This window comes from Heptranchias perlo, chromosome 3, assembly GCF_035084215.1.
Source record: "Heptranchias perlo isolate sHepPer1 chromosome 3, sHepPer1.hap1, whole genome shotgun sequence".
NCBI classification, from domain to species: Eukaryota; Metazoa; Chordata; class Chondrichthyes; order Hexanchiformes; family Hexanchidae; genus Heptranchias; species Heptranchias perlo.
Genome location: NC_090327.1, coordinates 43,214,989 through 43,242,978, shown reverse-complemented (window position 1 = coordinate 43,242,978; position 27,990 = coordinate 43,214,989). Strand labels below are relative to the sequence as shown.

Genomic DNA, 27,990 nt, shown 5'->3' with positions numbered 1-27,990 from the left:
TGTCAAGGACAGTCACTCTCACCTCTGGAATTCAGCTCTTTTGTCCATGTTTGGACCAAAGCTATAATGAGCCAAGTGGTCCTGGTGGAACCTAAACTGAGCATCTGTGAGCAGGTTATTGGTGAGTAAGTGCCACCCGATAGCACTGTCGGCGACACCTTTCATCACTTTGTTGATCATTGAGAGTAGATTGATGGGGCAGTAATTGGCTGGATTGGATTTGTCCTGCTTTTTGTGGACAGGACATACCTGGGCAATTTTCCACATTGTTGGGTAGATGACAGTGTTGTAACTGTACTGGAACAGCTTGGCTAGAGGTGTGACTAGTTCTGGAGCACAAGTCTTCAGCACTAAAGCCGGTGTTTTCGGGGCCCATAGCCTTTGCTGCACCCAGTGCACTCAGCCATTTCTTGATATCACATGGAGTGAATCGAATTGGCTGAAGACTGGCTTCTATGGTGGTGGGGATATCGGGAGGAGGCCGAGATGGATCATCCACTTCAGCCTTGTCTAGCATGCATGTAGTGTGGTGCTGTAGCTTCACCAGGTTGGCACCTCAATTTTAGGTATGCCTGGTGCTGCTCCTGGCATGTTCTTCTACACGCCTCATTGAACCAGGGTTGATCCCCTGGCATGTTGGTAATGATAGAGTGAGGGCCATGAGGATACAGATTCTGCTGGAATACAATTCTGCTGCTGCTGATGGCTCACAGCGCCTCATGGATACCCAGTTTTGAGCTGCTAGATCTGTTCTGAATCTATCCCATTTAGCATGGTGGTAGTGCCACACAAAACAATCGACGGTGTCCTCAGTGTGAAGATGGGACTTCATCTCCACAAGGACTGTGCGATGGTTACTCCTACCAATACTGTCATGGACAGATGCATCTGCGACAGGTAGATTGATGAGGAGGAGATCAAGTAGGTTTTTCCCTCATGTTGGTTCTCTCACTACCTGCCGCAGGCCCAGTCTGGCAGCCATGTCCTTTGGGACTTGGCCAGCTCGGTCAGTACTGGTGCTACCGAGCCATTCTTCGTGATGGATATTGAAGTCCCCCACCCAGAGTACATTCTGTGCCCTTGCTACCCTCAGGGCTTCCTCCAACTAGTGCTCAACATGGAGGAATACTGATTCATCAGCTGAGAGAGAGCGGTAGTGGTAATCAGCAGGAGATTTCCTTGCCCATGTTTGACCTGATGCCATGAGACTTCATGGGGTCCGGAGTCAATGTTGAGGACTCCCAGGACCACTCCCTCCTGACTGTATACCACTGTGCTGCCACCTCTAGTGGGTCTGACCTGCCGGTGGGACAGGACGTACCCAGAGATGGTGATAGGGGACCTCCACTGTTCTTAGCTTTTCACCATTTAAAAAATACTCGGATCTATCCTTTTTTGGTCCAATATGGATGACCTCACACTTACCAGCTTCGAAATCCATCTGCCACAGTTTTGCCCACTCACTTAATCTATCAATGTCTCTTTGTAATTTTATGCACCCGTCTATACTACTTACTGTGCCACCAATCTTTGTGTCATCGGCAATCCTGGATATATGGCTCTCTCTTGTGTTATCTAAGTCATTATTAAATATAGTGAATAGTTGATGCCCCAGCACTGATCCTTGTGGGACACCACTAGTCACTTCCTTCCAATTCGAGTTCATTCCCGTTATCCCTACTCTTTTTCTTGTACCATCTAACCAATCTCCTAACCAGGTCAATAATTTGTCTTCAATTCCATAAGCTTTAATTTTAGCTAACAGTCTCTTATTTGAAACCTTATCAAATGCCTTCTGGAAGTCCATATAAACTACATCCATAGACATTCCCCTGTCTACTACTTCAGTTAGTTCCTTCAAAAATTCAGTTAGGTTGGTTAGACATGACCTGCCCTGTTAGCTCTCTCTAATCAGCTCAAATTCCTCTAAGTACTCAGTCACAAGTCCTTAATTATAAATTCCAATAACTTTCCCACAACAGATGTTAGACTAACACGTCTATAATTTCCTCTTTCTCTCTCGCACCTTTCTTAAATAATGGAGTTACGTTTGCAATTTTCTGATCTAAAGGGACAATTGCTGAATTGAGAGAGCTTTGAAGGATTATGGCTAAAGCAACTGCAGTTTCCTCACTTACTTCCTTTAAAACTCTGGGATGGAAACCATCAGGTCCTGAGGATTTGTCAGTCTTTAGTGCCATTATTTTTTCTAATACTGTTTTCTTGCTTACGTTAACTTTAGTAGTTCCAGTCCTTGATTCATTATTAGTTTCCCTGGAATGTCAGGTATATTATCCTCTTCCTCTACTGTGAAGACTCTCACAAAGTAATTATTCAACAAGTCTGCCATTTTCTTATTTTCATTTGCAATATTATCCGCATCTGTTTTTAAAGGGCTCACATTACCCTTGACTACCCTTTTTCTTTTAATATAATTAAAAAACGTTTTGGAGTTAAATTCGATAACCCCTGGAACCAGGTGCGTGCATCGCAGTGCGCAATTAACCCGCGCCCGGTGGTTCCGTCGCAGGTTGCACGAGACATTCATGCTGCCCAGTCACTCACGTGATAGAAGCATAGAGGCCTTGACGTGACGATTCCACCACATTTGCACTTCTCACCAGCAGGGGGAGTCCAAATCTCCAGTGAATTGCATGCATCTCTTAAAGGCAGCCTGTACCTCATATTGGAAAAAATAAGATACGGGTCTACACAGAGTCTGATCGGATCAGACATCGCACACGTAAAACGCAAATGCAGGTCCCGTCCCTATGTTTACAAACTGATGAGTTATTTTAAAACATTGAATAAAGGTTGTGCACTACTAAATCGCACAACTCCGATCTGCATGCCTGACCTCACCAATCTGCTGATCTGAGTTTGTACCAGGCCTGCGAGAGTGCATGCACCAAGGTTCTCTGCTGATGCACTAGAGACCTTGGTGCAAGAGGTGGACGGAAGGAGGGGCATCCTATATCCACGGGGTGAGGGGGGGAGGCGTGGCAAGAGACCCTCCAGACATATGCTCAAGAGGCAGTGGGAGGCAGTAGGGGATGCAGCCAATGCCAGGCACATAGCACCATGAACATGGATGGAGTGCAGGGAGAAGTTCAATGCTTTGAAACAAGTGGTCAGGGTGAGTGAGGTCAACTGTCAAGTGGCATCTCCTACCAACTGCACCACAGCCGCATCCACTGCTCCATGCACTACATCCCCCATCACCCACCTACCAACAAACCCTGTCAATCAGTACTCAACTCTTCCAATCAGATGCTTCCTCTCACCCTCACACATTACCACTGTTGCAAGCCGCCCACCCACAATTCACAGGCCACACACACACTGGCAGCTATCCAACCATGAAAGGCATATCACCCAGACATCCTGCAGGACACTCACCGACACACTTCCTGCTTTCTTGCAGGAGAAGGTGGCATGTAACAGGAGGCAGCAAGTGGAAGTGCCATTTAGCTCTCAAGCTTGCTCCGCCATTCAATGAGATCATGGTTGATCTGTGACCTAACTCCATATACCCTCGCCTTAGCCCCATATCCCTTAATACCCTTGGTTCACAGAAATCTATCAATCTCAGATTTAAAATTCACAATTGAGCTAGCATCAACTGCCGTTTGCAGAAGAGCGTTCCAAACTTCTCCCACGCTTTGCGTGTAGAAGCGTTTCCTAACTTCACTCCTGCAAGTCCTGGCTCTAAATGTTAGGCCATGTCTCTTCATCCTAGTATTCAAGTATAGGAGACCTCCAAAAGCAGGTACAAATGCATCAGCGGTCAAAAGCAATAATCCAGCAACTAACCTGCAAAGCCTGCATGGTCCCTTTAAATAGTGCTGGTGGGGGGTCCTCCAGGCACTCTAAGGCATATTTAGCTGGCCATGGTTAAGACAATGTGTTGAGCGGAGTGTTAGGTGCCAAAATGGTGTCTATCACTTTAAATCACGTTGCACACTGATAGAAAGCATATTCTCCTTACTTTACATGTTGTTGGCGTTCGTTATCTGCACATGCGCTAAACCCTTTACCAAGATGGCATCCGGCGCACGTGCGCATGCATCCCAGACGCCAACTTGGATATTCGAGAGGCCACATAGCACCAAAACAATGGGCGCTACACGGCCGAAGTTCTAGCCCTTTGTGTTAATCTTGATATCCCTTGCAAGTTTTTCTTTGTATTCCCTTTTGCAGTTCTTACTATCTTTTTTGTCTTTTTTTGCTGTCCTTTATATCTCTCCCAGTCCCCTTGATCTACACTATTATTTGCACTTTTATTTGCTCTTTTAGTTTTTTGTTATCTCTCACCTCTCTTGTCGACCATGGTTGTTTTATTTGGTACGAAGAGTTCTTGCCCCTTTGGGGTTTATACTGGTCTCATATTAAGCTAAACTCATTTTTGAACCCCTCCCATTGTTCATCTTTAGTTTTACCCGATAACAGCTTTGACCAGTTTGTTGTCGTCAGTCTCTTTCTCATCCTGTTAAAGTTACCTTTACCAAAATCCAGAATCTTAGTACCTATGTTAAGATTCTCCTTTTCAAACCTAACATTGAATTTGATCATATTATGATCTCTGTTAGATAAATGTTCCCTTATTGTTAGATTATTAACTAAGTCTGTCTCATCACTGATTACTAAATCTAGTATGGCCTGCCCTCTTGTTGGTTCTAGAACATATTGCTCCAGAAAACTATCTTGAATGCACTCAAGAAATTCACTATCTTTCTGACTTGAGCTACTCTGCTCTTCCCAAACTATATGAAAATTAAAATGTCTCCCATTAATACAACACTGCTTTTGCTGCAAGCCTCTCTAATCTCTGAATTAATACATTCTGCCACTTTATTGCTGCTATGAAGGGGCCTGTAGACAATTCCCATTACAGTTTTAAATCCTCTCTTACTCCTCAATTCTAACCATAGAGTCTCCGCTGATTGCTTTCCCTTACCTAAATCCTCTCTTAATGTTCTTTAGGGAAGGAATCCTGCTGTCCATACCCAGTTTGGCCTATACGTAACAGTCCCATACCAATGTGGTTGACTCTTAACTGCCCTCTGAAGTGGCCTAACAAGCCACTCAGTTGTATCAACCGTTACTAAAGACTGCAGCATTGTTGGAATACCTTCACCACATGGATTGCAACAGCTCAAGAAGGCGGCCCTTCACCACCTTCTCAGGGAAACTAGGGATGAGCAATATATTCCAGCCTTGCCAGCGATCCCGAGAATAAATAATAAAAAAAAATTAGAATTTATTATTCCCTTGCCATAGCTGTAATATCTTCCCTGTAATAGGGTGCCCAGAACTTCCTGCATTCCTCCAGGTGTGGTCTCACTAACATCTTGTACAAATTCAATGTAATTTCCTTGCTTTCATATTCAATGCCCCTATGTGTAAAACCTAGAATCTCATCTATGGCATTTTTTTATCTGCATTTCCTTTGAAGATCTACGTATTTGCATCCCTAGATCACTGTGCTCCTCCACCTATCTACCCACTCTACTAATCTATGTATGCTCTATACTAACCTGTCTATCTTCTCCTGCAAATTCTTGCATTCTTCTTTACAATTTGCCATGCCCCCTAATTTGGTATCATCAACATATTATTTCTCTCCGTCAAAATCATTTATACAAATGAAAAACAAGGGGCCTTAGCACAGATCCTTGGACATACCACTTCCCACTTGCCGCCAATCCTAAAAACATCCACTTACCCTAACTCTGCTTTCTGTCCCCTAGCCATCTGTGTATCTATGTGGCTACATCCCCATTAATACTATGTGACATTAATTATGCAAAAATTAATGTGGCATATTCTGATCCATTTAACATCCAGTATATTCCCTTTATCGATATATGTAAGGAATCTTACAACACCAGGTTATAGTCCAACAGTTTTATTTGAAAATCACAAGCTTTCGGAGCTTACCTCCTTCGTCAGGTGAGTGAGTGAAGGGTTTTAAAATCGCATAGCATATATTAGGCTGGGAGACAATCACAGCCTAATATATGCTATGCGATTTTAAAACCCTTCACTCACTCACCTGACGAAGGAGGTAAGCTCCGAAAGCTTGTGATTTTCAAATAAAACTGTTGGACTATAACCTGGTGTTGTAAGATTCCTTACATTTGTCCACCCCAGTCCATCACCGGCATCTCCACATCATGGCTTTTATCGATATAGCCTGTGATTTCCTCTGTATTCAGTTAAATGACACAACCTGCCCTTTGCACATCTATGTTGACCGTGCCTGATTAGCCCAAATTGCCTGTCGCACTTCCCTATATTACAAAAGTGAGTATACTTCAAATTACTTCATTAACTGAAGCACTTTGTGTCATCTTGTGGTTGTGAAAGGCATTATATAAATGCAGGCTTTGTCTTTCTTTCTACAGCAAATATTTTCTGATTTTATTTTTCTTAACATCAACAGCTTGCATTTATATAGCGCCTCTAAACGCCACAAGGTGCTTCACCGGAGCATAATCAGACAAAAATTCACACCAAGGAGTATACATGAGGATGTGTGACTAAAAGCATGGTCAAAGAGGTAGGTTTTAAAGAGCGTCTTAAAGGAGGGGAGAGAGGTGGAGAAGCGGAGAGGTTTAGGGAGGGAATTCTAAAGAATAGGGCCTAGATGGCTTAAATCTACATCATTGATGCACTTTCACTGTTGTTTGACCATATTTTTCCACCATTGTTGTGTAATTTTAAAATCATATTTGCTTATAATTCCTTGTTTTCAAGGCAGTCACCCAAGATGGATGGAGCTGTATTAAATGTTCTTCAGGTGCCGTTATAGATAATCATGGAAAATGTCAGTGTCCAACAGGACACATTCTGGGTATGTACTTCACAGTGGTGCTGTGAGTCAGAGATGTTTTGCACAAATGCTAATATATGCTACCATTGTGAACTAAAACAAGATTTACTTTTTTTTAAAAAGAAACAAGTTGCGGAATGTTGTGCTAATGAAGTTGGGACTTCTCATTGTTGTGAAGTAGAACCCCAGCAGTTCTAAGAGCCCAGTGTTGGCACAAGCACTCCCTAGTCACATTCTATAGGATTGGAGGAATTGTGAAGCAACAATGTCGGCCTAAAAAAAAGACCTTGTTCTGCACTACTGTGAATTTTCTAGTTCCCACACATTTAGACATGAGTTGGGCTGCCAATTTGTACTATATTTTGGGCAGTCTTTGTGTTGTTGTCTCCAACACATTACTTTTGTGACTGGTCAAACTAATTTCACCTCGAACTCTTGAATACTGTATTACCGTACACAGCGAATTCTTAGATTCAACTGAATAAGGTCAATGTACGTCCCTACAAGGAAGAAGAATAGAATGGAATACAAGTTAACCCAGTTTGCTCTTTCAGTGATCTGCTACAAAGCAATTCAGTTCCATTTCAGTTTAAGCTTGTGGCATATTAGATGACTTTCCAAACAATTCTCCTTCATTGTTTGGAATTTCTAGGCAAGTAGTGGGAGAACTTCCTTCAGTCCATGTGTGAGGTCCAGCATCAAGCTGTGAGGCAGATTTATGGAAAATGGAGAAATGATTCCATGGTTGGGAATGTTCTGGCCTACTCCAGCCTGTTCCTCAACACCCCTGATTGTGGGCATTCTTATAGCAAGCCTCTTTGCCAAAGCCCCTCATATGAGGAGTTGAATTAAGTTGAATTAAGTATCTCCACATCTTGAATTAAGTAGTTGGTGATGACCAAGCACATTGCAAGCTGACCTGCATAGATACTTCCACCACACTGGAGGCAAATGTTCATTATACACGCTGATGAGGAAACTCTGAGACTTATGATGACAACTGGATGATGTTACCTGGAGCCTGGGTATGAGACCATGACCCAGAGTTTCTGCTAGATTGCACTGGCTTTTTCAGCGCAATCCGGCCGAATCAGCGCAAATCAATGCGGAATTTCGAATTACGATGGACGTAATTTGCACTCAGCGTGATTTGAGTTTCCATGATCTTTCGCGCTGGTTAAAAAAGAATCATGCTGAAACTAGCCCCGCCCACAAAACTGCCCATGCCCCCTGCTCGAAACAACAAGGATGGTGCGTTTCCACCGATTGCGCCAACCTGCGGCTATTTGAGGAAGATTTTAAAATTAAGCTAGTTTTTATAGAGGCAAAGGCTTAGTAGGCACGGTTTAAACATTTTTAAATATTAAAAAATATTAACTTACTGAGAAATTGACTACTGTACACTGATGAAAGTAGTTAATGCTTCAGTATAGTTTTTTTGAGTCATTTTCAGTGATTTTAAATCAGGAGACTCACAGGCAGAGGACTGGACACCTTTATTAAAAATGCTTATTTATGGCGATGTAGGAAATGCCTACTTTTCCAGTGGTTCTTAAACCTGGACAATAGTCAGACAAAGAAAGTCCCCACTCACAGTAGTTTTGTCAATCAAAAGTGATTATTTAATGATATTATAATTCAAACAAGCATAAAGCAAAATCAAGCAATGCATGCAACCGCACCCTACACTTAAATAAGCAGCAAGCATATCAAGTAATACATATCACCTTAAAACCAAGGATTTCTGCTTCAAGGCCTGTTAAGATTGATCAAGTCTTTCGGAGCTTTTGAAGCCTTGTTGCTGGACATCCTTCCTGTAGGTCAGCTTCATTAGGCTTCTACCTGACTGCAGTACCAATTCTGTCCTGATGTCTTCTTTTTATATTGTTTTATATTGTAAGTAAAAGCCAGGGGAAGACCAAAGGACCATAAGAGATAGGAGCAGGAGTAGGCCACTCGGCCCCTCGAGCCTGCTCCGCCATTTAGTGAGTTCATGGCTGATCTGATTTTTACCTCAACTCCACTTTCCCACCTTTTCCCCATATCCTTTGACTCCCTTACTGATCAAAAATTTGTCTAACTCAGCCTTGAATGTATACAATGACTCAGCCTCCACAGGTACCTTTTGAGGGAAAGAATTCCAAAGATTCACGACCCTCTGGGAGAAGAAATTCCTCCTCATTTCTGTTTTAAACGGGCGACCCCTTATTCTAGACTATGTCCCCTAGTTTTAGATTCCCCCATGAGGGGTAACGTCCTCTCAGCATCTACCCTATCGAGTCCCTTCAGAATCTTGTATGTTTCAATAAGATCTCCTCTCATTCTTCTAAACTTCAATGAGTATAGACCCAACCTGTTCAATCTTTCCTCATAAGACAACCCTTCCATACCCAGAATCAACCTAGTGAACCTTACCCTGAACTGCCTCCAATGCAAGTATGTCCTTCCTTAAATATGCAGTACTCCAGGTGTGGTCTCATCAGCACCCTGTATAGTTGTAGCATGACTTCCCTGCTTTTATAGTCCATCTCCCTAGAAATAAAGGCCAATATTCCGTTTGCCTTCCGGATTACCAGCTGCACCTGTATGTTGACTTTTTGTGTTTCATGTGAGGACCCCCAGATCCCTCTGTACCGCAGCATTTTGTAGTACGTAATGTACACTACATTATTTTTCTATTTAAGGAACATAGGAACAGGAGTAGGACATTCAGCCCCTCGTGCCTGCTCCGCCATTTGATAAGATCATGGCTGATCTGTGATCTAACTCCATATACCCGCCTTTGGCCCATATCCCTTAATACCTTTAAGTTCCATTCTGACCAATCACCCACTGCTGCCAGGCCTCGTCAATGACTAGGCCTAAATGATTGACAGTTATCTTGCTTGAGACCAGGTGCATGGTCTCATGTGTTTTCCAGACACCACGGAATGTGGCAGGCCCCCCATTATCAGTGTTGCCATGACGACCAGTCTCTTTCTCATGGTTTGCATGGCTTTACAATGGCTGCTTCAGTAGGTTTTTAGCTACTTTATCTGATGTCAGTTCTGTGGAATGTGACTCCATGATAATCCGTTTCCTTCTCATCAATCTTTTTTTGCAAACCAAAGAAACCTCTGGAAGCCTTTCACTGCATGTTGCTTCAAATTGGTTTTGTTCAAATGTTCCAAAGGCCCTTTCCTTAATCCAGGTGTATTATCCAAATGTCCAGTAGGTTTTAAATTCACAATGCTCCAAAGGGCAAAATTAACCCTTTTCCTTACCGTTCCTACTCAAATGGGTTTGCCTAAATTTTGGACTGATCCACTTTATAACTTTGAGCATTGTCCTCGGTTGTTAGATTTTTATCATTGGCTCCCGTTTAGGACAGGCTTGTCATGCTGTATACAAAAAGAATATTTCCTTTCCATGTTTTCTATTTAAATACCGCATAACATGTCAACAAATTATCATAATCATAATCATAAATCATAAAGGTGACAGCACGGAAGGAAGCCATTCGGCCCATCGAGTCCGTGCCGGCTCAATGCAAGAGCAATCCAGCTAGTCCCGCTCCCCTGCTCTATCTCCGTAGCCCTGCAATTTCACTCAAGACATTCATCAAAAGGATAAGATTGTGCAGTCAATCCTTTTGAGAGGTAGATTGCACTTTCTAATGGAAACGGGAATTGTTCTGTTCAGCTGATTTTGGTAGTCTAGCACAGGTAACCATTCACACTCTGTCCAACACTTTCTTAAAGTTATCACCGCCAATATATAAATGTAGCTACATACGCTCTTCCAAAATTTAAATTTAAGCTTGAGGCCTTGACAGATGTCCAGCTCCGCTCTTAATGTTTATTCACTAACTGGAGCAGTGTTTAAATACAGCACGTAGGCTGTACTGAAAATTGCAGAACCCAAATGTCCCACTTCATAAAATAAACAAAAAAAGTGACAAAATTGGAATTAAAAGCATCCATGAATAGTTCCTTTTATGCAATCATAAACGATACAATCAAAAAACAGAATTTAAGCATACACATCACAGTGAAATACTATTTTAATCTACCCTCATATAAAACAATTAAAAATGACCAACTACACACATGAGAGCTTCCAGACCTAGAACAGACATTTTTGAGTGTTCTTATTGCCCTAGAGCAAAACTACCTTTAGAGAATCAACTTTTATCTTTATACAGCCTGGGGTTGTTCTTGACGTTATACTAGTCAGTGAGGTGAACTGACACCAAGTTCTCCGATACTCTCTAAGAACACAAGGGAAATATACTAGAACAGTGCTCCATATAGTCAGCATGTCATTAAAAAGATTTAAGGATTTGCAAATACTCAAGCAATTCAGAATTACTGTATTGCCTACTTGCAGATAGATTACAAGAAGGTTAATTCTTCATTAGAGACTATATGATGAATACAGCCACAGGCTGCATTTGGAATAGGGGATGGGGCAATTTCATTTTGTAAGATACTTTGTTCCACATTTTATTTTATAAAAATACAAATATTGTTTGAGATTATGCACTACATGCTAAAGAACTTGGGGATACCAACTCAAGAGTATGACTTCAGTTAAAATTCTTGTGTAAAGCTAGACAACTGATGTGCTTGAAAAACAATTTGACGGTAGAACAGTAACTGAACAATGTCATTCATATTATGCAAAACACTTTGGGATATCTGGGACACGTGATAAGGCGCTATATAAAATCAAGTATGTTCTTTCACTGGAACAAATTATTAGGTAAACATCTAGCTCTTCCAATAAGATTCTTAAAAGGAAAGTGCCAATTGGGCCAAGGTGTCTTTCTGTTTGTACAGCATTACACTGTTTATGTGGTCGTTAAAAATGTTACAAACTAATAGAGTAAGCTGTTTAATACTGTAAGCAATGAATCAAAGACCTTTTGTAATACCAACCACATAGCATAAACAATGCATTACAAATGTTTCCAACTTTTAATAGATACAAGTATATATTGGGTTCATATCAAAGGCATACTAATCTTTCTAACCCATGGACGTTGTCCAACATTGTATACCGTCTCCCACCGTTCATGATCTCCAAGCATGTATATCGCTTTTTCTACATTCTACTGTGGGTCTCCATATCATTGGTGATTTGGGGTGGTTGTAACATTGTCCCAGACAACATTAGTCAAGGGCTGTTGAATTTCCGGCGGCCAAAGCTCATCCAGATCCTTGCCTGCATTTCTCTGGACAAAATCCTTAATCTGTTGTTCTACCAATATTTGATAAAATTCTTCATATTTTTTGGGTCACACAGCCCTGGGGGCATGTGTACTGCACTAAAATCAAATATTACAGACACTATCTCAAATCTCATGTCATTGTACAGGGCTTCGTGGGCACGTATCATGATCAGACCATTCATAGGGCCTGGTTTTTGTGGGGGACACAATTTTGGAATTTCTTCCTGTTTAGTTTAATTCTTTTTAGTGGCACCTTCAGTGGAGTTTTCCACTTTTATTTGGAGAATTATCTGTCCCTGTCTCTTACTCGCTTGTCGCCCCTGACAAATGGTAATACAAATAAATAGTCCCTCATGCCTTTTATTAAATGCTGGCCAAGTTAGATCTTCTTCCATGCTACCCTCCTCATCAGGGGTGGAGTCTGTAGAGTAGGGTATCCCTACCTGTGCCACTGTTGTAGGTCGTCTGGTACTGATTGATGTATACATAACATCACCCAGGATTTCTCCCTTCTTCCAAACCAGGGAGAGGCTTGGTGTATACTTGGCGTATACTCAACTTGGTGTACCACTTTACAAGGCAGGCTAACTCCTGCTCCTTCCTTTCTTACCCATCTCATTTTACTTGGGTTGCTCAATTCCCTGTTCCAGTTTTGCCCTGTTGGATCGCTACCTTGAAATACCGTTATGCTACATTCTTCACTTTTTACTTGATAATATTAACATACATATTATCATTACAAACATTAATAGCTTCATTCTGGCGGTTTGTTTTCCTTAATGTTTGGTTCCGGTTTCATATACGATTAGGATCTAGCAATGAATCATCGAAATTTACAGCACAGAAGGAGGCCATTCGGCCCATCGTGTCTGTGCCAGCCGAAAAAGAGCTATTATGCCTAATCCCACTTTCCAGCATTTGGTCCGTAGCCTTGTAGGTTATGGCACTTCAAGTGCGTATCCAAGTACTTTTTAAATGTGATGAGTGTTTCTGCCTCTACCACCCTTTCAGGCAGTGAATTAGCTATCCAGCCTAATCCCACTTTCCAGCACTTGATCCACTTCAAGTGCATATCCAAGTACTTTTTAAATGAGTTGAGGGTTTCTGTCTCTACCACCCTTTCAGGCAGTGAGTTCCAACCCCCACAATCCTCTGGGTGAAAAAAATTCTCCTCAGCTCCCCTCTAATCCTTCTACTAATTACTTTAAATCTATGCTCCTGGTTATTGACCTCTCTGCTAAGGGAAATAGGTCCTTCCTATCCACTCTATCTAGGCTCCTCATAATTTAGAGAAATTAAACAAATACTTTGTGTCTGTCTTCATGGAAGAAGACACAAAAAACCTCCCAGGAATACCAGAGAACCAAGGGTCTGGCGAGAATGAGGAACTGAAGAAAATTAGTATTAGTAAAATAATAGTATTAGAGAAATTAATAGGAGTGAAAGTCGATAAATCTCAAGGACCTGATGATCTACATTCCAGGGTTTTGAAAGACATGGCTATAGAGATAGTCGATGCATTGATTATTATCTTCTAAAATTCTATAGATTCTGGAACAGTTCCTGCAGATTGGAGGATAGCAAATGTAACCCCACTATTTAAGAAAGGAGGGAGAGAGAAAACAGGGAACTACAGACCTGTTAGCCTGACATCAGTAGTAGGGAAAATGCAAGAATCTATTATAAAGGATGTGATAACAGGACACTTAGAAAATAATAATAGGATTTGGCAGAGTCAACATGGATTTATGAAAGGGAAATCATGTTTGACAAATCTATTGGAGTTCTTTGAGGGTGCAACTTGTAGAATAGATAAGGGGGACCCAGTGAATGTGGTGTATTTGGATTTTCAGAAGGCTTTCGATAAGGTCCCACACAGGAAGTTGGTGAACAAAGTTAGAACACATGGAATTGGGGGTAATATAGTGGCATGGATTGAGAATTGGCTGACAGACAGAAAACAGGGAGTAGGAATAAACAGATCTTTTTCAGGTTGGCAGACTGTGACTAGTGGGGTACCGCAGGGATCGGTGCTTGGGCCCCAGCTATTCACAATCTATATCAATGATTTGGATGAGGGGACCAAATGTAATATTTCCAAGTTTGCTGATGACACAAAACTGGGTGGGAATGTGAGTTGTGAGGAGGATGCAAAGAGGATTCAAGGGGATATAGACGGGCTAAGTGAGTGGGCAAGAACATGGCAGATGGAATATAATGTGGGAAAATGTGAAGTTATCCACTTTGGTAGGAAAAACAGAAATGCAGAGTATTTTTTAAATGGCAAGAGATTGGGAAATGTTGATGTTCAAAGGGACCTGAGTGTCCTTGTGCATGAGTCACTGAAAGCTAACATGCAGGTGCAGCAAGCAATTAGGAAGGCAAATGGTATGTTGGCCTTTATTACAAGAGGATATGAGTACAGGAGTAAAGATGTCTTACTGCAATTATATAGGACCTTGGTGAGACCGCATCTGGAGTATTGTGTACAATTTTGGTCTCCTTACCTAAGAAAGGATATACTTGCCATAGAGGAAGTGCAACGAAGGTTCACCAGATTGATTCCTGGGATGGTGGGATTGTCGTATGAGGAGAGATTGAGTAGACTGTAGTCTCTAGAGTTTAGAAGAATGAGAGGTGATCTCATTGAAACATACAAAATTCTTACAGGGCTCGACGGGGTAGATGCAAGGAGGATGTTTCCCTTGGCTGGGGAATCTAGAACCAGGGGTCACTCGGCTCCAGACCTCATTACAGCCTTGTCCAAACATGGACAAAAGAGCTGAATTCCAGAGGTGAGGTGAAAGTGACTGCCCTTGACATCAAGGCAGCATTTGACCGAGTGTGGCACCGAGGAGCCCTAGTAAAATTGAAGTCAATGGGAATCAGGAGGAAAGCTCTCCAGTGGCTGGAGTCATACCTAGCACAAAGGAAGATGATAGTGGTTGTTGGAGGCCAATCACCTCAGCCCCAGGACATTGCTGCAAGAGTTCCTCTGGGCAGTGTTCCAGGCCCAACCATCTTCAACTGCTTCATCAATGACCCTTCCCTCCATCATAAAGTCAGAAATGGGGATGTTCACTGATGATTGCACAGAGTTCAATTCCATTTACAACCCCTCAGATAATGAAGCAGTCCGTGCATGACCTGGACAACATACAGGCTTGGGCTGATAAGTGGCAAGTAACATTCGCGCCAGACAAATGCCAGACAATGACCATCTCCAACAAGAGAGAGTCTAACCACCTCCCCTTGACATTCAACGACATTACCATCACCAAATCCGCCGCCATCAACATCCTGGGGGTCACCATTGACCAGAAACTTAACTGGACCAGCCACATAAATACTGTGGCTACAAGAGCAGGTCAGAGGCTGGGTATTCTGCGGCAACTGACTCACCTCCTGACTCCCCAAAGCCTTTCCACCATCTACAGGGCACAAGTCAGGAGCGTGATAGAATACTCTCCACTTGCCTGGATGAATGCAGCTCCAACAACACTCAAGAAGCTCAACACCATCCAGCACAAAACAGCCTGCTTGATTGGCACCCCATCCACCACCCTAAACATTCACTCCCTTCACCACCGACGCACCGTGGCTGCAGTGTGTACCATCCACAGGATGCACTGCAGCAACTCGCCAAGGCTTCTTCGACAGCTCCTCCCAAACCCGCGACCTCTACCACCTAGAAGGACAAGGGCAGCAGGCACATGGAAACAACACCACCTGCACGTTCCCCTCCTAGTCACACACCATCCTGACTTGGAAATATATCGCCATTCCTTCATCATCGCTGGGTCAAAATCCTGGAACTCCCTACCTAACAGCACTGTGGGAGAACCTTCACCACACGGACTGCAGCAGTTCAAGAAGGCGGCTCACCACCACCTTCTCAAGGGCAATTAGGGATGGGCAATAAATGCCGGCCTCGCCAGCGATGCCCACATCCCATGAACGATTAAAAAAAAACATGTGTGATGCCTTGGAAGCTCAGTGGAAAAGTTTCTGTCTACCTGTGTAAGGCGGCAGAATGTTGTTCACCGTGAGTCCGAACGGCCGTTATCAGGGCCTGAATGGACTCATTTGTGAGCCATGCTTGAAGCACAATGGAGGCTAGCCTTCTCTCCATCACAGGCATTCCTGCACTTACCTGCGCCACTATCTCAGTGATTCCCTCACGTACCTGTGCCACCATTCCACTCATGCAAGAGGTGGACTCCTCCATCCTCTGCACTATTGTGGAGAATTCGTGGCACCTGTTCCAGTACCTTGCAAATGTGCTGCTGCCCCTCGATCATTCTCCTTTTAAAGGATGCCCCCCGGGGTTCAGCATCTGCATCCTGCTGAGCAGAGCCTGGAGAGGAGTGCGCCCACCGACGCGGACTCTCCACAGCTGCCCCTGCCACCAGTGTCTGCTCATGCTCACTTGTGTGTGGTGACTCATCAGGTGCCAACCGAACTAACAGGACCCACCGAGGTATGAATATCTGCACTGGTGAATGGCTCGCTGAGATGTGATGGTGCGCTCTCAGATGCCGGGAGCGCTGCTGAGGAATCACCCTCTCCCGTCACTGTAGTCGTTGAAGGGCCTGGAAGAGAACAAAAGCCAATATTAAACATCATCACAGATGTGTAATATTGCGATGAGCATACTGTCATTCTTAACATCAGTTCATGTTGTGTGTGATGAGTGTTAAAGTTGTTTCACCAGATGTTTGTGGGTTGCCAATCTCGGCATCCCCGACGGACAGGCACTCGAGAGTGTGGTTGATCTCCAGGGCCTCCTCCTCCACATCTGTGAGAACCACTAATTGTTGTGGCCCCCCCCCCCTCCATTCCTCGCCCTCTCGCGTGCATCTTGTGCTGTCTTCTAGAAGGGGAGAAAGTACAGACGTATGAGGGAGTGATGGTGAAGTGGTCAACCATTGAATGCATTGCTTTGGGTGAGGCTGACCATGAAAGAGCTGCATCAGAGGGTGAGTATGGGACAGAGATATCACATTGGATCAGGATTGGGGTGAGTAGTACTGGTGGGGTCACAAATGGGGAGGTGAGGAAGTACTGTGGAAGTGAAGGTACGTTGAGGATGAGCCTTAAGTGGGTGTGAGGAGTGATGTGATGGAGTAGTCTTGCAGTGTAGAATGATGTGAGGAAGGGGGCGGTGATGTGCGACACAGAATGCAGGAGAATCATAAGTGTACTCACTTTTGCTGACCTAGTTAGGTCATTGAAGCGCTTCCTGCACTGGACCCAACTGCGGGATATGTTGCTCCTGCTGGTGACCTCCTCTGCCACCTTGAGCCAGGCCTTCTTGGTAGCAGAGGCAGGCCGCTTCCTCCTTTGTGCCGGGTAAAATTGTTCCCTCTTCCTCCTCGCCCCTGCCAGCAGCACCTCAAGTGAGACGTCGCTGAATCTTGGAGCTGCTTTACTCCAGTGTTGCTCTATTCTGTCTCCTTGCTCCTTGCTTCAGCAAAAGCCATCGGTGCAATGGTCCTTTAAATCCAGACATTCGAGTTGACAGCAGATCATGCGGGTGCGCAGTCCACCCACTGCGCAGCTTTCGGACGGCAAACCTGAAACAAGGTTAATGGCCACCAATTAATTTGCGATCGCGTGGGGAACGATATGGTTTCAGTATTCAGGTTACCCGTGCACTCATTGAACTCCCCCCCCCCCCCGTCGCAGCCATCATGCCAACATTTTTAAATCGTGCCATGGAATCTTGTTTTGATTCCTAGCAGCTGAATGACAGCTTGCATTACATTCCCAGTAAAATGACTTCCCTGGTCTGAGTCACTGGACTTCAACACTGCTGCCATCTGTTGAATATGTGATTGACCACTATCATAGCAGTAGCCTGTGCTGTTGCATTGTGCATCGGAAGTGCTTCTACCCACTTTGAGAATGTGTCTACTACCACTAATATGTATTGATTTCCTTGAGAGGACTGGAGAAAGGGCCCAATATAGTCTATCTGTAGATCGGTCCAAGGCCCTCTGTTGGCCGAATGTGGACCAACAGTGCCTTCTTGGTGTTCGTATCAGGGTTGTGTTGTACACAACTTAAACGGTTTTGACAGTAATGTTCTACCTGGTCTTTCACTCCTGGCCACCATGCTACTTGCTGGAGTCTTTCTAACGTTCCCCGTGGGCTGGGGTGTCCTGAGGTGGATGCATCATGGGCTTGGTAAAGAAAAATATATTGCTTATTCTGTGGTACCACCCACTTTTGATCGTACAGCAGGACCCCATCTTTCACCTCTAGTTTACGCTTATTACCATTTTCTCCCCTTGGGCTTTCGTTCTTTTCTAGTGTTACCATTACTGCCTTTATTTCAGGATCCCTATCTTGTAACTGTTTTAAATCAATTGGGTGGGGCAGTTTTTCGGGTTGATTAGTTTCCAATGGTGGGAAACATTCCTAGTGGATCCCAATCCATTCCCTCCTCACCTCCTTTCTTAGCCAATTCATCTGCTCTCTGATTTCCCTCCCATAGAGGCTCATTTTTAGTACGTTCCCTGACTTTATGAACTGCTATTTCTCTGGGTACTTTCTGCCCTCAGTTAAAAATTACCTTCAAAACAGGAGTGGAGGGTGATGTCTTTTCATCAGCTGATATAAAGTCTCCTTTTTCTCAGATCGGAAGGTATTCCTTCAGAGAGTTACACATACATGGGGCATGATTTTAACATGGAGGTGAGAAGGGACCGGGGAGGGGGTGGGGGGGAAGATAATCAGCCACAAAACCCGGAAGATAAGTTGATGCATTGCAATCTGCGATTACGACCTTAATGAGGTCAATAAATTTTACTTCAGGGTTTCGCGCCCGTCAGCCAGCTTGATTGATAGGCTGGCTGGCTGTCGGGCAAGAAGGCCAGGGATCGGCGGAAAGGGAGGATGGGATCGTGGGCCGTGGAGGACATGGTGGGGGGGGGTTAGGCGAGGGCTGATGCCAGGAGGAGATCGGGGCATGGGGGCTAAAGGAACATTAGATACTGAACCATCCTTTAATCTCCAACAACTCTGTTGGAGTGTGGTTGGTTAATAAATGCATCGGTATTAATCCCACTATGTAAATAAAATGCTTAATCACCCAAAAGGTCGTAAGCAAATGTTTCTCATACGCAGAGTGGTTTACTTCCACCAGGCTAAGGACTCGGGATGCATAAGTGACCAGTCTCTGTTTATATGACTAATGATGTAGAATATCCACTGGCTGTCATTTCTAGATAGAAAGTCTTTTCCGGGTCAGTTGGAGATAGGACAGGGGCTTTCTGTAAAGCCTCCTTTAGTTTTGTAACAACCTTTATACAGGCAGGTGTCCACTCCCACCCAACATTCTTTTTTAAAAAGCATAGAGAGGTGCACTTATTATGGCAAAATCTTCTATAAAATCCCAACAGTACCCCACCAATCCTAAAAATGTCCGTACCGCCTTAACTGATGTTGGGAGGGGTAATTCTTGCAGAGTTTTTATTTTCAGTTCATCAATGCCCCTCCCATCTTTGCTAATGTTTACTCCCAGAAAAGTTACTTTAACCTTTAACCCTTCTCTGGTTAACAATAGTAATAGTTCTTTTAACAATATCACATGACTTTCTATTTCCAGGGTATGCAACAATAAATCATCCACATACTGTATAAAGCATTCAGGCTGGCTAACCTGAATTATGTCTTTAGCCATTTGTTGATGGAAAATGGAGGGAGAATTGTGAAACCACTGTGGTAAACAAGTCCAGGTATACCATTGGTCCTGGAATGTAAAGGCAAACCTGTACTGGTGTTCTGGATTAAGAGGAACTGACCAAAAGCCGTTTGATATGTCCAACACCATGAACACAGCGGATTTTGGTGTGGGTCTTATCAATACCTCTGGTGCAGATGTCACTGTTGGGGCACATGAGGGCGTTGTCTTATTTAACTGTCGGTAATCGATAGTCAATCACCATGAGCCAACTGGTTTCTTAACAGGCCAAATAAGTGAGTTTGTTACAGTCATTATTGGGCGTATGACACCTTGTTGGAGGAGCGAGTCTATCGCCTTTCTGATATGCTCATTTGCTTCCTGAGGGAAAGAATACTGCTTTAGGAGATACCGCAGACTCCAGCCCCTGCATATCCAGCACTCCTATCATTCTACCACAATCATGTTTATGTTCGGCAAACGCTGCATCATTCTCTTTTACTACCAGTTGTATCTCAGGGCACAAATTATGGAATATTTCATCCAAGTATCTCAGTGATCACACATACCTCTCCGTAACCTGGGATCACTACCAGTTCCTCCATCTCTGTCTCCTCAGCTTGCCAAAGGGTGCTATTTGCTAAATCCACAATCAGACACCTCCCCACTAATATAGCCACTTCTGGTACTCCCTGCGTCTTCTGCTGGAGGTTCATTAGTATGTATACACATGTACCCTCATTAGATCCTATTTTTGACGAGATTGGCTCTGATTCAACACCTGTTTGTGAGTTTCCCATGAATCCACTTAATCTCGAGGATTCTCCAGTCAAAAAAGGAGATTCCCTCAGTTCTTGCACAGATGACAGCTCTGAACCCTCCCGTGTCAACCAAATATATGCCGTGGTGGCCCCCAATATCAGCGGTTACACGCAGTCATCCACATGAGTCGTACTGTAACGGGTACAAATACTTAGGTGAGGCCTGTCCCTGTCATTGGGGACTGGGGGACACATTGATCTCTGGACTCCCTGGCTGTTCGATCATGCACATAGGAGGGGCAGTGGGCAGTACCACCCCTTTTAATGCAGCTTTAATACAATTTTCCATGTCTGCCAAACTGGGATAGAGCTTGGCTAGTTCTTTCCTCCCTGGGTCCTGCCTTCGCTGCGGGACAATGGCGTTCCCTCGATGGGTTTTTATTTACAATTTCTGGTAAAATGCCCCATTTTACCACGATTGTAACTTTGCTTATCATTGTAGGTGTATATTCTGTGTCCCTCTTTTTTAGGGCCCTCATTTTTCCATGCTGGAGTTTGCATGGTGTATACTCGTTTTATTTTACTCGCCAATTTTCTATTCTCCCATCTATGTACTGTCCATCTCAGGACTATAGCGTCTGTCGGAGCTGCATTGTCTGGGTCAAAGCACCTCATGCTACTTGTAAGTACAGTTGTGCGTGACTAATCAAAGTCCTCAACCACCTATCCTCGGTCGTGCGTTCAGGTTTCAATTGGTTTTGAACTAAATTTGGCTCATACAGCCTTTCATAAACTGCCATAATCGATCGGCATATGCTTCGGGTTGTTCATAGGGTCCATGCCTGCAATTTGTTAGGATCTCACTAGGATCTCCCCTATCGAATCCGATGACAGTGAGTACTGCCTGTTTCATTTGCCCCCACATACCCTGGCCACTCTTCCTATCTTGAGGCAATGCTCTGAATACATTTGACTCCAAAGTCCATAATAACAACTGTATCGTTTCTGTCTCACCTAGTCCACCCATCTCTGCAGCCTGTTCTACATTTTGCAAGTGTTTAATTGCATCGCCTTTACTGTTAAATTTAGATATTGTTTTAGCCATTTCTTGTAGTTGTTGGGGTATATATGGTACATTAAATCTTTTTACTACACTTTTTCGAGCCCCGTCAGCGTCGACATTATATTTGACTGTTCCACTCCTGCCACAGGGGGACCTGCACCCCATGGGGGTTGATCATCATGGTGTCCGTATTCAGTAGCCTCTCTGTTTAAATCATCCCAATTCTATTTGCCTAATTCGCTATCACTATCATCTCCCCTCATGATAATTCCTTTTTTTTACTTGCAGGGCTTTTTCTAATTCAGCTGTCTTTCGTTTACAATGGGAATGGGATCTTTCTGGTCCTCTATGGCTTTCTTTGTTGGCACTCATTTGTACTCGCATGGCTGCTTTTAGGTTGTCCCATTGCAGCTCTACTTTTCTTAATTGCTCTAATGGTTAATTTTGAGTTGCCTGATTTAGGATCACATTATTTTCCTTAACTATTACCTGGGTTTGAAAATACTCTACATGGCCTTCTAGAGTTTGGATACATTTTTCACTATTCTGTCCCTCCTGTTTCCAATTATCAAGTGTATTTCCCAATTGTGCTCCCTCTTTATATTAGATACCTCTGCTTCTAACCCTTGCTTTTCCTTCTCATCGCTTTCTTTTTGTTTACGATAGGCAAGTAGCCATACGGCCTTAGCCTATTTCTTTAATTGCGATTGCTCTCCTATCATACATATCCACCTATCACCATTTGCTTCGAAGGGATTTTTTTTTTTATTCGTTCATGGGACGTGGGCGCGCTGGCAAAGACAGAATTTATTGCCCATCCCTAATTGCCCTTGAGAAGGTGATGGTGAGCCGTCTTCTTGAACTGCTGCAGTCCGTGTGGTGAAGGTTCTCCCACAGTGCTGTTAGGAAGGCAGTTCCAGGATTTTGACCCAGCGACGATGAAGGAACGGCGATATATTTCCAAGTCAGGATGGTGTGTGTCTTGGAGGGGAATGTGCAGGTGGTGTTGTTCCGATGTGCCTGCTGCCCTTGTCCTTCTAGGTGGTAGAGGTCAAGGTTTGGGAGGTGCTGTCGAAGAAGGCTTGGTGAGCCACGGTGCACCGGTGATGAAGGGAGTGAATGTTTAGGGATGCTTCGAAGGGATCTGGCTGAAGATCCTCTCTGGAAAAGCATTCCTCTCTTCTTGGCAATTTCTCCTCGAGGTAATTTTGGATTGCTGCTTCCTTTTTTTTATAGTCCACCCGCCCCTGCCTGTCCTTTAACCTTCCTGTTATACCTTCCACCCGTCTCTGCCCAGAAAAGCCCTGTTCTCTGTCTAAGTGTTGGACACAGTATTCTTTCTTTACCCTGCCTGTTATACCCTCTTTGTCTCATTCACACTTTCTTTGTCTGTCTATGTCAGGTCCCTGCTTACGGGCACCAATGCAGGAAATGCCTACTTTTCCAGAGGTTCTTAAACCTGAACAATAGTCAGACGAAGAAAGTCCCCACTCACGGTAGTTTTGTTAATCAAAAGTGATTATTTAATGATGTTATAATTCACACAAGCATGAAGCAAAATCAAGCAATGCATGCAACCATACTCCACACTTAAAGAAGCAGCAAGCAAATCAAGTAATATATATCACCTTAAAACCAAGGATTTCTGGTTCAAGGTCCATTAAGATTGATCAAATCTTTCGGAGCTTTTGAAGTCTTGTTGTTGGATGCCCTTCCTGTAAGTCAGCTTCGTTAGGCTTCCACCTGATTGCAGTATCAATTCTGCCCTGATGTCTTCTTTGTCTGCTCATTGGCACTTTAAAAGGCTGAGCAATGTATTGAAATAGAGGTTGAGCAGCAGAATTAGGAGGCATTGGATAGTTTTAAACTGGGAGCATTTAAACAGTTTAATGTGCTCAGCCTCTGCTTCTTTGATGCACTGCGCAGCTATTTAAAGTGTTGGTGAGAAGAGCTGCTGTTCAATATAACACCAACCAGTTACTATGTTCTGCTGGCAACTGAAACTGTTTAAAGCTATGAATATTGCATTGAAGGGGTATTGTATTATTGAATTGAGGATTCTGTATTTGGGGTGTGTGGTTAAAGTATTAATTTGCAACTTTCACAGAAATTAGGCAGTTTTAAATCATTTGGATGAATTGAAACATATAAGATCCTGAGGGGACTTGAAGGGGTAGATGCTGAGAGGATGTTGCCCCTTTTTGGAGAGACTAGAACTAGGGGACACAGTTTAAAAATAAGGGGTCTCCCATTTAAGACGAAGATGAGGAGAATTTTTTTCTCTGAGGGTCGTGAGTCTGTGGAACTCCCTTCCCCAGAGAGCAGTGGAGGCAGGGTCATTGAATATTTTTAAGGCTGCGTTAGATAGATTCCTGATAGATAGATAACAAGGGAGTCAAAGGTTATAGTAGGTAGATGGGAAAGTAGTGTTAAGGTCACAATCAGATCAGCCATGATCTTATCAAATAGCAGAGCAGGCTCGAGGTGCCGAATGGCGTACTCCTGCTCTTAATTTGTATGTACGTATGTTTGTATGTAATTCAGTCTGATTGATGATTCAAAACATTTCCACTCAAGAGTATGTTGAAATGAAAATTGTTTAATATGGAGTTTTTATTTTCTTAAGTGGAAAGGACTATTACAGGAATACCATTGTCTGAAGCACTATGTGAGACCTGCAATACTATGGGCCCATCTTTCTCCACTCCAGACCTTTTAGGAAACCGGTACGTAATCGTTAACATTTTGGTTCTTGTATGTAAATAACGCAAATCTTTATCTGACATAAAAATTAATATGTCTTGTTGTGAATATTATAGATTGAAAATTAATTGGTGTGCTTTGCCTTTGAAAGAATAACATTCGAAGGAAACTGCCTACTGTTGATTTTACTGAAAACATAGTTGAGTACAAAACAGAATTTCTGGTTTTGTGTCCAAGCTAAATTTTTCAGCAAAATATATTATGTCAAATTTTAAACCTGATAGAAAATGTAATAGGTATATAATTGGTCAATTTGTGCCAATAGCAGAATATTCAGATCTTTCCTTGCAATTATCAGAAAATAAATAGGGGCATTGAGTGTAGGAGATTTTTATTATATTCGTTCATGGGATGTGGGCGTCGCTGGCAAGGCCAGCATTGATTGCCCATCCCTACTTGCCGTTGAGAAGGTGGTGGTGAGCTGCCGCCTTGAACCACTGCAGTCCGTGTGGTGAAGGTTCTCCCACAGTGCTGTTAGGAAGGGAGTTCCAGGATTTTGATCCAGCGACGATGAAGGAACAGCGATATATTTCCAAGTCGGGATGGTGTGTGACTTAGAGGGGAACGTTCCCGTATGCCTGCTGCCCTTGTCCTTCTAGGTGTGCCAGAGGTCACAGGTTTGGGAGGTGCTGTCGAAGAAGCCTTGGTGAGTTGCTGCAGTGCATCCTGTGGATAGTACACACTGCAGCCACGGTGCGCCGGTGGTGGAGGGAGTGAATGTTTAGGGTGGTCGATGGGGTGCCAATCAAGTGGGCCTCTTTGTCCTGGATGGTGTGGAGCTTCTTGAGTGTTGTTGGAGCTGCTCTTATCCAGGCAAGTGGAGAGTATTCCATCACACTCCTGGCTTGTGCCTTGTAGATGATGGAAAAGCTTTGGGGAGTCAGGAGATGAGTCACTTGCCACAGAATACCCATCCTCTGACCTGCTCTTATAGCCACAGTATTTATGTGGCTGGTCCAGTTAAGTTTCTGGTCAATGGTGACCCTCAGGATGTTGATGGTGGGGGATTCGGCGATGGCAATGCCGTCATATGTCAAGGGGAGGTGGTTAGACTCTTTCTTGTTGGAGATGGTCATTGCCTGGCACTTGTCTGGCACGAATGTTACTTGCCACGTATCAGCCCAAGCCTGGATGTTGTCCAGGTCTTGCTGCATGCGGGCTCAGACTGCTTCATCATCTGAGGGGTTACGAATGGAACTGAACACTGTGCAATCATCAGCGAGCATCCCCATTTCTGACCTTATGATGGAGGAAGGAGATTGATGAAGCAGCTGAAGATGTTTGGGCCTAGAACACTGCCCTGAGGAACTCCTGCAGCAGTGTCCTGGGGCAGAGATGATTGGTCTCCAACAACCACGACAATTGTGCTAGGTATGACTCCAGGCACTGGAGAGTTTTTCCCAATTCCCATTGACTTCAATTTTCCTAGGGCTCCTTGGTGCCACACTTGGTTAAATGCTGCCTTGATGTCAAGGACAGTCACTCTCACCTCACCTCTGGAATTCAGCTCTTTTGTCCATGTTTGGACCAAGGCTGTAATGTGGTCTGGTGCCGAGTGGTCCAGGCGGAACCCAAAGTGAGCATCGGTGAGTAGGTTACTGGTGAGTAAGTGCCGCTTGAAAGCACTGTCGACAACACCTTCCATCACTTTCCTGATGATTGAGAGTAGACTGATCGGGCAGTGATTGGCCGGATTGGATTTGTCCTGCTTTTTGTCGACAGGACATACCTGGGCAATTTTCCACATTGTCGGGTAGATGCCAGTGTTGTAGCTGTACTGGAACAGCTGGGCTAGAGGCGCGGCTCGTTCTAGAGCACAAGTCTTCAGCATTACAGCCGGGATGTTGTTGGGGCCCATAGCCTTTGTTGTATCCAGTGCACACAGCCGTTTCTTGATATCACGTGGAGTGAATTGAATTGGCTGAAGACTGGATTCTGTGATGGTGGGGACATCGGGAGGAGGCCGAGATGGATCATCCACTCGGCACTTCTGGCTGAAGATGGTTGCAAATGCTTCAGCCTTGTCTTTTGCACTCACGTGCTGGACTCTGCCATCATTGCGGATGGGAATTTTTACAGAGCCTCCTCCTCCCGTTAGTTGTTTAATTGTCCACCACCATTCACGACTGGATGTGGCAGGACTGCAGAGCTTTGATCTGATCCGTTGGTTGTGGAATCGCTTAGCTCTGTCTATAGCATGTTGCTTCCACTGTTTAGCATGCATGTAGTCCTGAGTTGTAGCTTCACCAGGTTGGCACCTCATTTTTAGGTATGCCTGGTGCTGCTCCTGACATGCTCTTCTACACTCCTCATTGAACCAGGGTTGATCTCCTGGCTTGTTGGTAATGGTAGAGTGAGAAATATGCCGGGCCATGCGGTTGCAGATTGTGCTGGAATACAATTCTGCTGCTCCTGATGGTCCACATCGCCTCATGGATGCCCAGTATTGAGCTGCTAGATCTGTTCTGAATCTATCCCATTTAGCATGGTGATAGTACCACACAACTCATTGGATGGTGTCCTCAGTGTGAAGACAGGACTTCGTCTCCACAAGGACTGTGCGGTGGTCACTCCTACCAATACTGTCATGGACAGATGCATCTGCGACAGGTAGATTGGTGAGGACGAGGTAAAGTAAGTTTTTCCCTCGTGTTGGTTCGCTCACCACCTGCCGCAGGCCCAGTCTGGCAATTATGTCCTTAAGGACTCGACCAGCTCGGTCAGTAGTGGTGCTACTGAACCACTCTTGGTGATGGACATTGAAGTCCCCCACCCAGAGTACATTCTATGCCCTTGCTACCCTCAGTGCTTCCTCCAAGTGGTGCTCAACATGGAGGAGGACTGATTTATCAGCTGAGGGAGGGCGGTAGGTGGTAATCAGCAGGAGGTTTCCTTGCCCATGTTTGACCTGATGCCATGAGATTTCATGGGGTCCGGAGTCAATGTTGAAGACTCCCAGGACCACTCCCTCCTGACTGTATACCACTGTACCGCCACCTCTGGTGGGTCTTTCCTGCCGGTGGGACAGGACATACCCAGGGATGGTAATGGAAGAGTCTGGGACGTTGGCTGAAAGGTATGATTCCTCACACATACATGCCATGCTAGTAAAATTAATTTGTAGAAGAGATACATTCACACTGATATTTAGTATTGGTGGATTATTAATGGCCCATTTATATCGGAGAAAGTTTCCTGAAATGGTTCTCTAACACCAGCCTCCAGTATCATTGCAGGACAATTTCTTCAGCAGCTAGACCAACTTTAGAAATGTCACCTGTACCTCTGACTGCGTGCCTGAGGCAATTATGTTGGAGGCAATGCTTCTTCTAGAAGCATGAGTAAAAGTATCTTTTTTTTATTTGTTCATGGGATGTGGGCTCCGCTGGCAAAGCCAGCTTTATTGCCCATCCCTAATTGCCCTTGAGAAGGTAGTGGTGAGCCGCCTTCTGCTATGGTGGTGTTCCCTGCCTCCAAAGGCAAGTGCAATGCTGTAATTACAACATATATTTCCTGCTGAATATGACTTGCTGAATTTGCACTTAAATGTCAAACATTTATGACATAGGTGGTTCTGTCATACATTCTCTGTTTGCCTGTTCAGAAGGACTGGATAAACATCCATAACTGGAATGTTTGATGCAATTGCTATTTATTGAAAAGCTCAAT

The 27,990-nt window shown here is 44.0% G+C and overlaps 1 protein-coding gene across 1 annotated transcript in view; it reads left to right on the top strand.

The window, feature by feature from the left end:
* Positions 1–27,990, top strand: part of tmem67 (transmembrane protein 67) — a 219,944-nt gene that overhangs the window by 10,942 nt on the left and 181,012 nt on the right. Inside the window, exons 3-4 of the mRNA XM_067979343.1 lie at positions 6,760–6,856; positions 24,185–24,284. Coding sequence (XP_067835444.1) covers positions 6,760–6,856; positions 24,185–24,284 — 197 coding nt within the window. The remainder of the gene's footprint in view (positions 1–6,759; positions 6,857–24,184; positions 24,285–27,990) is intronic.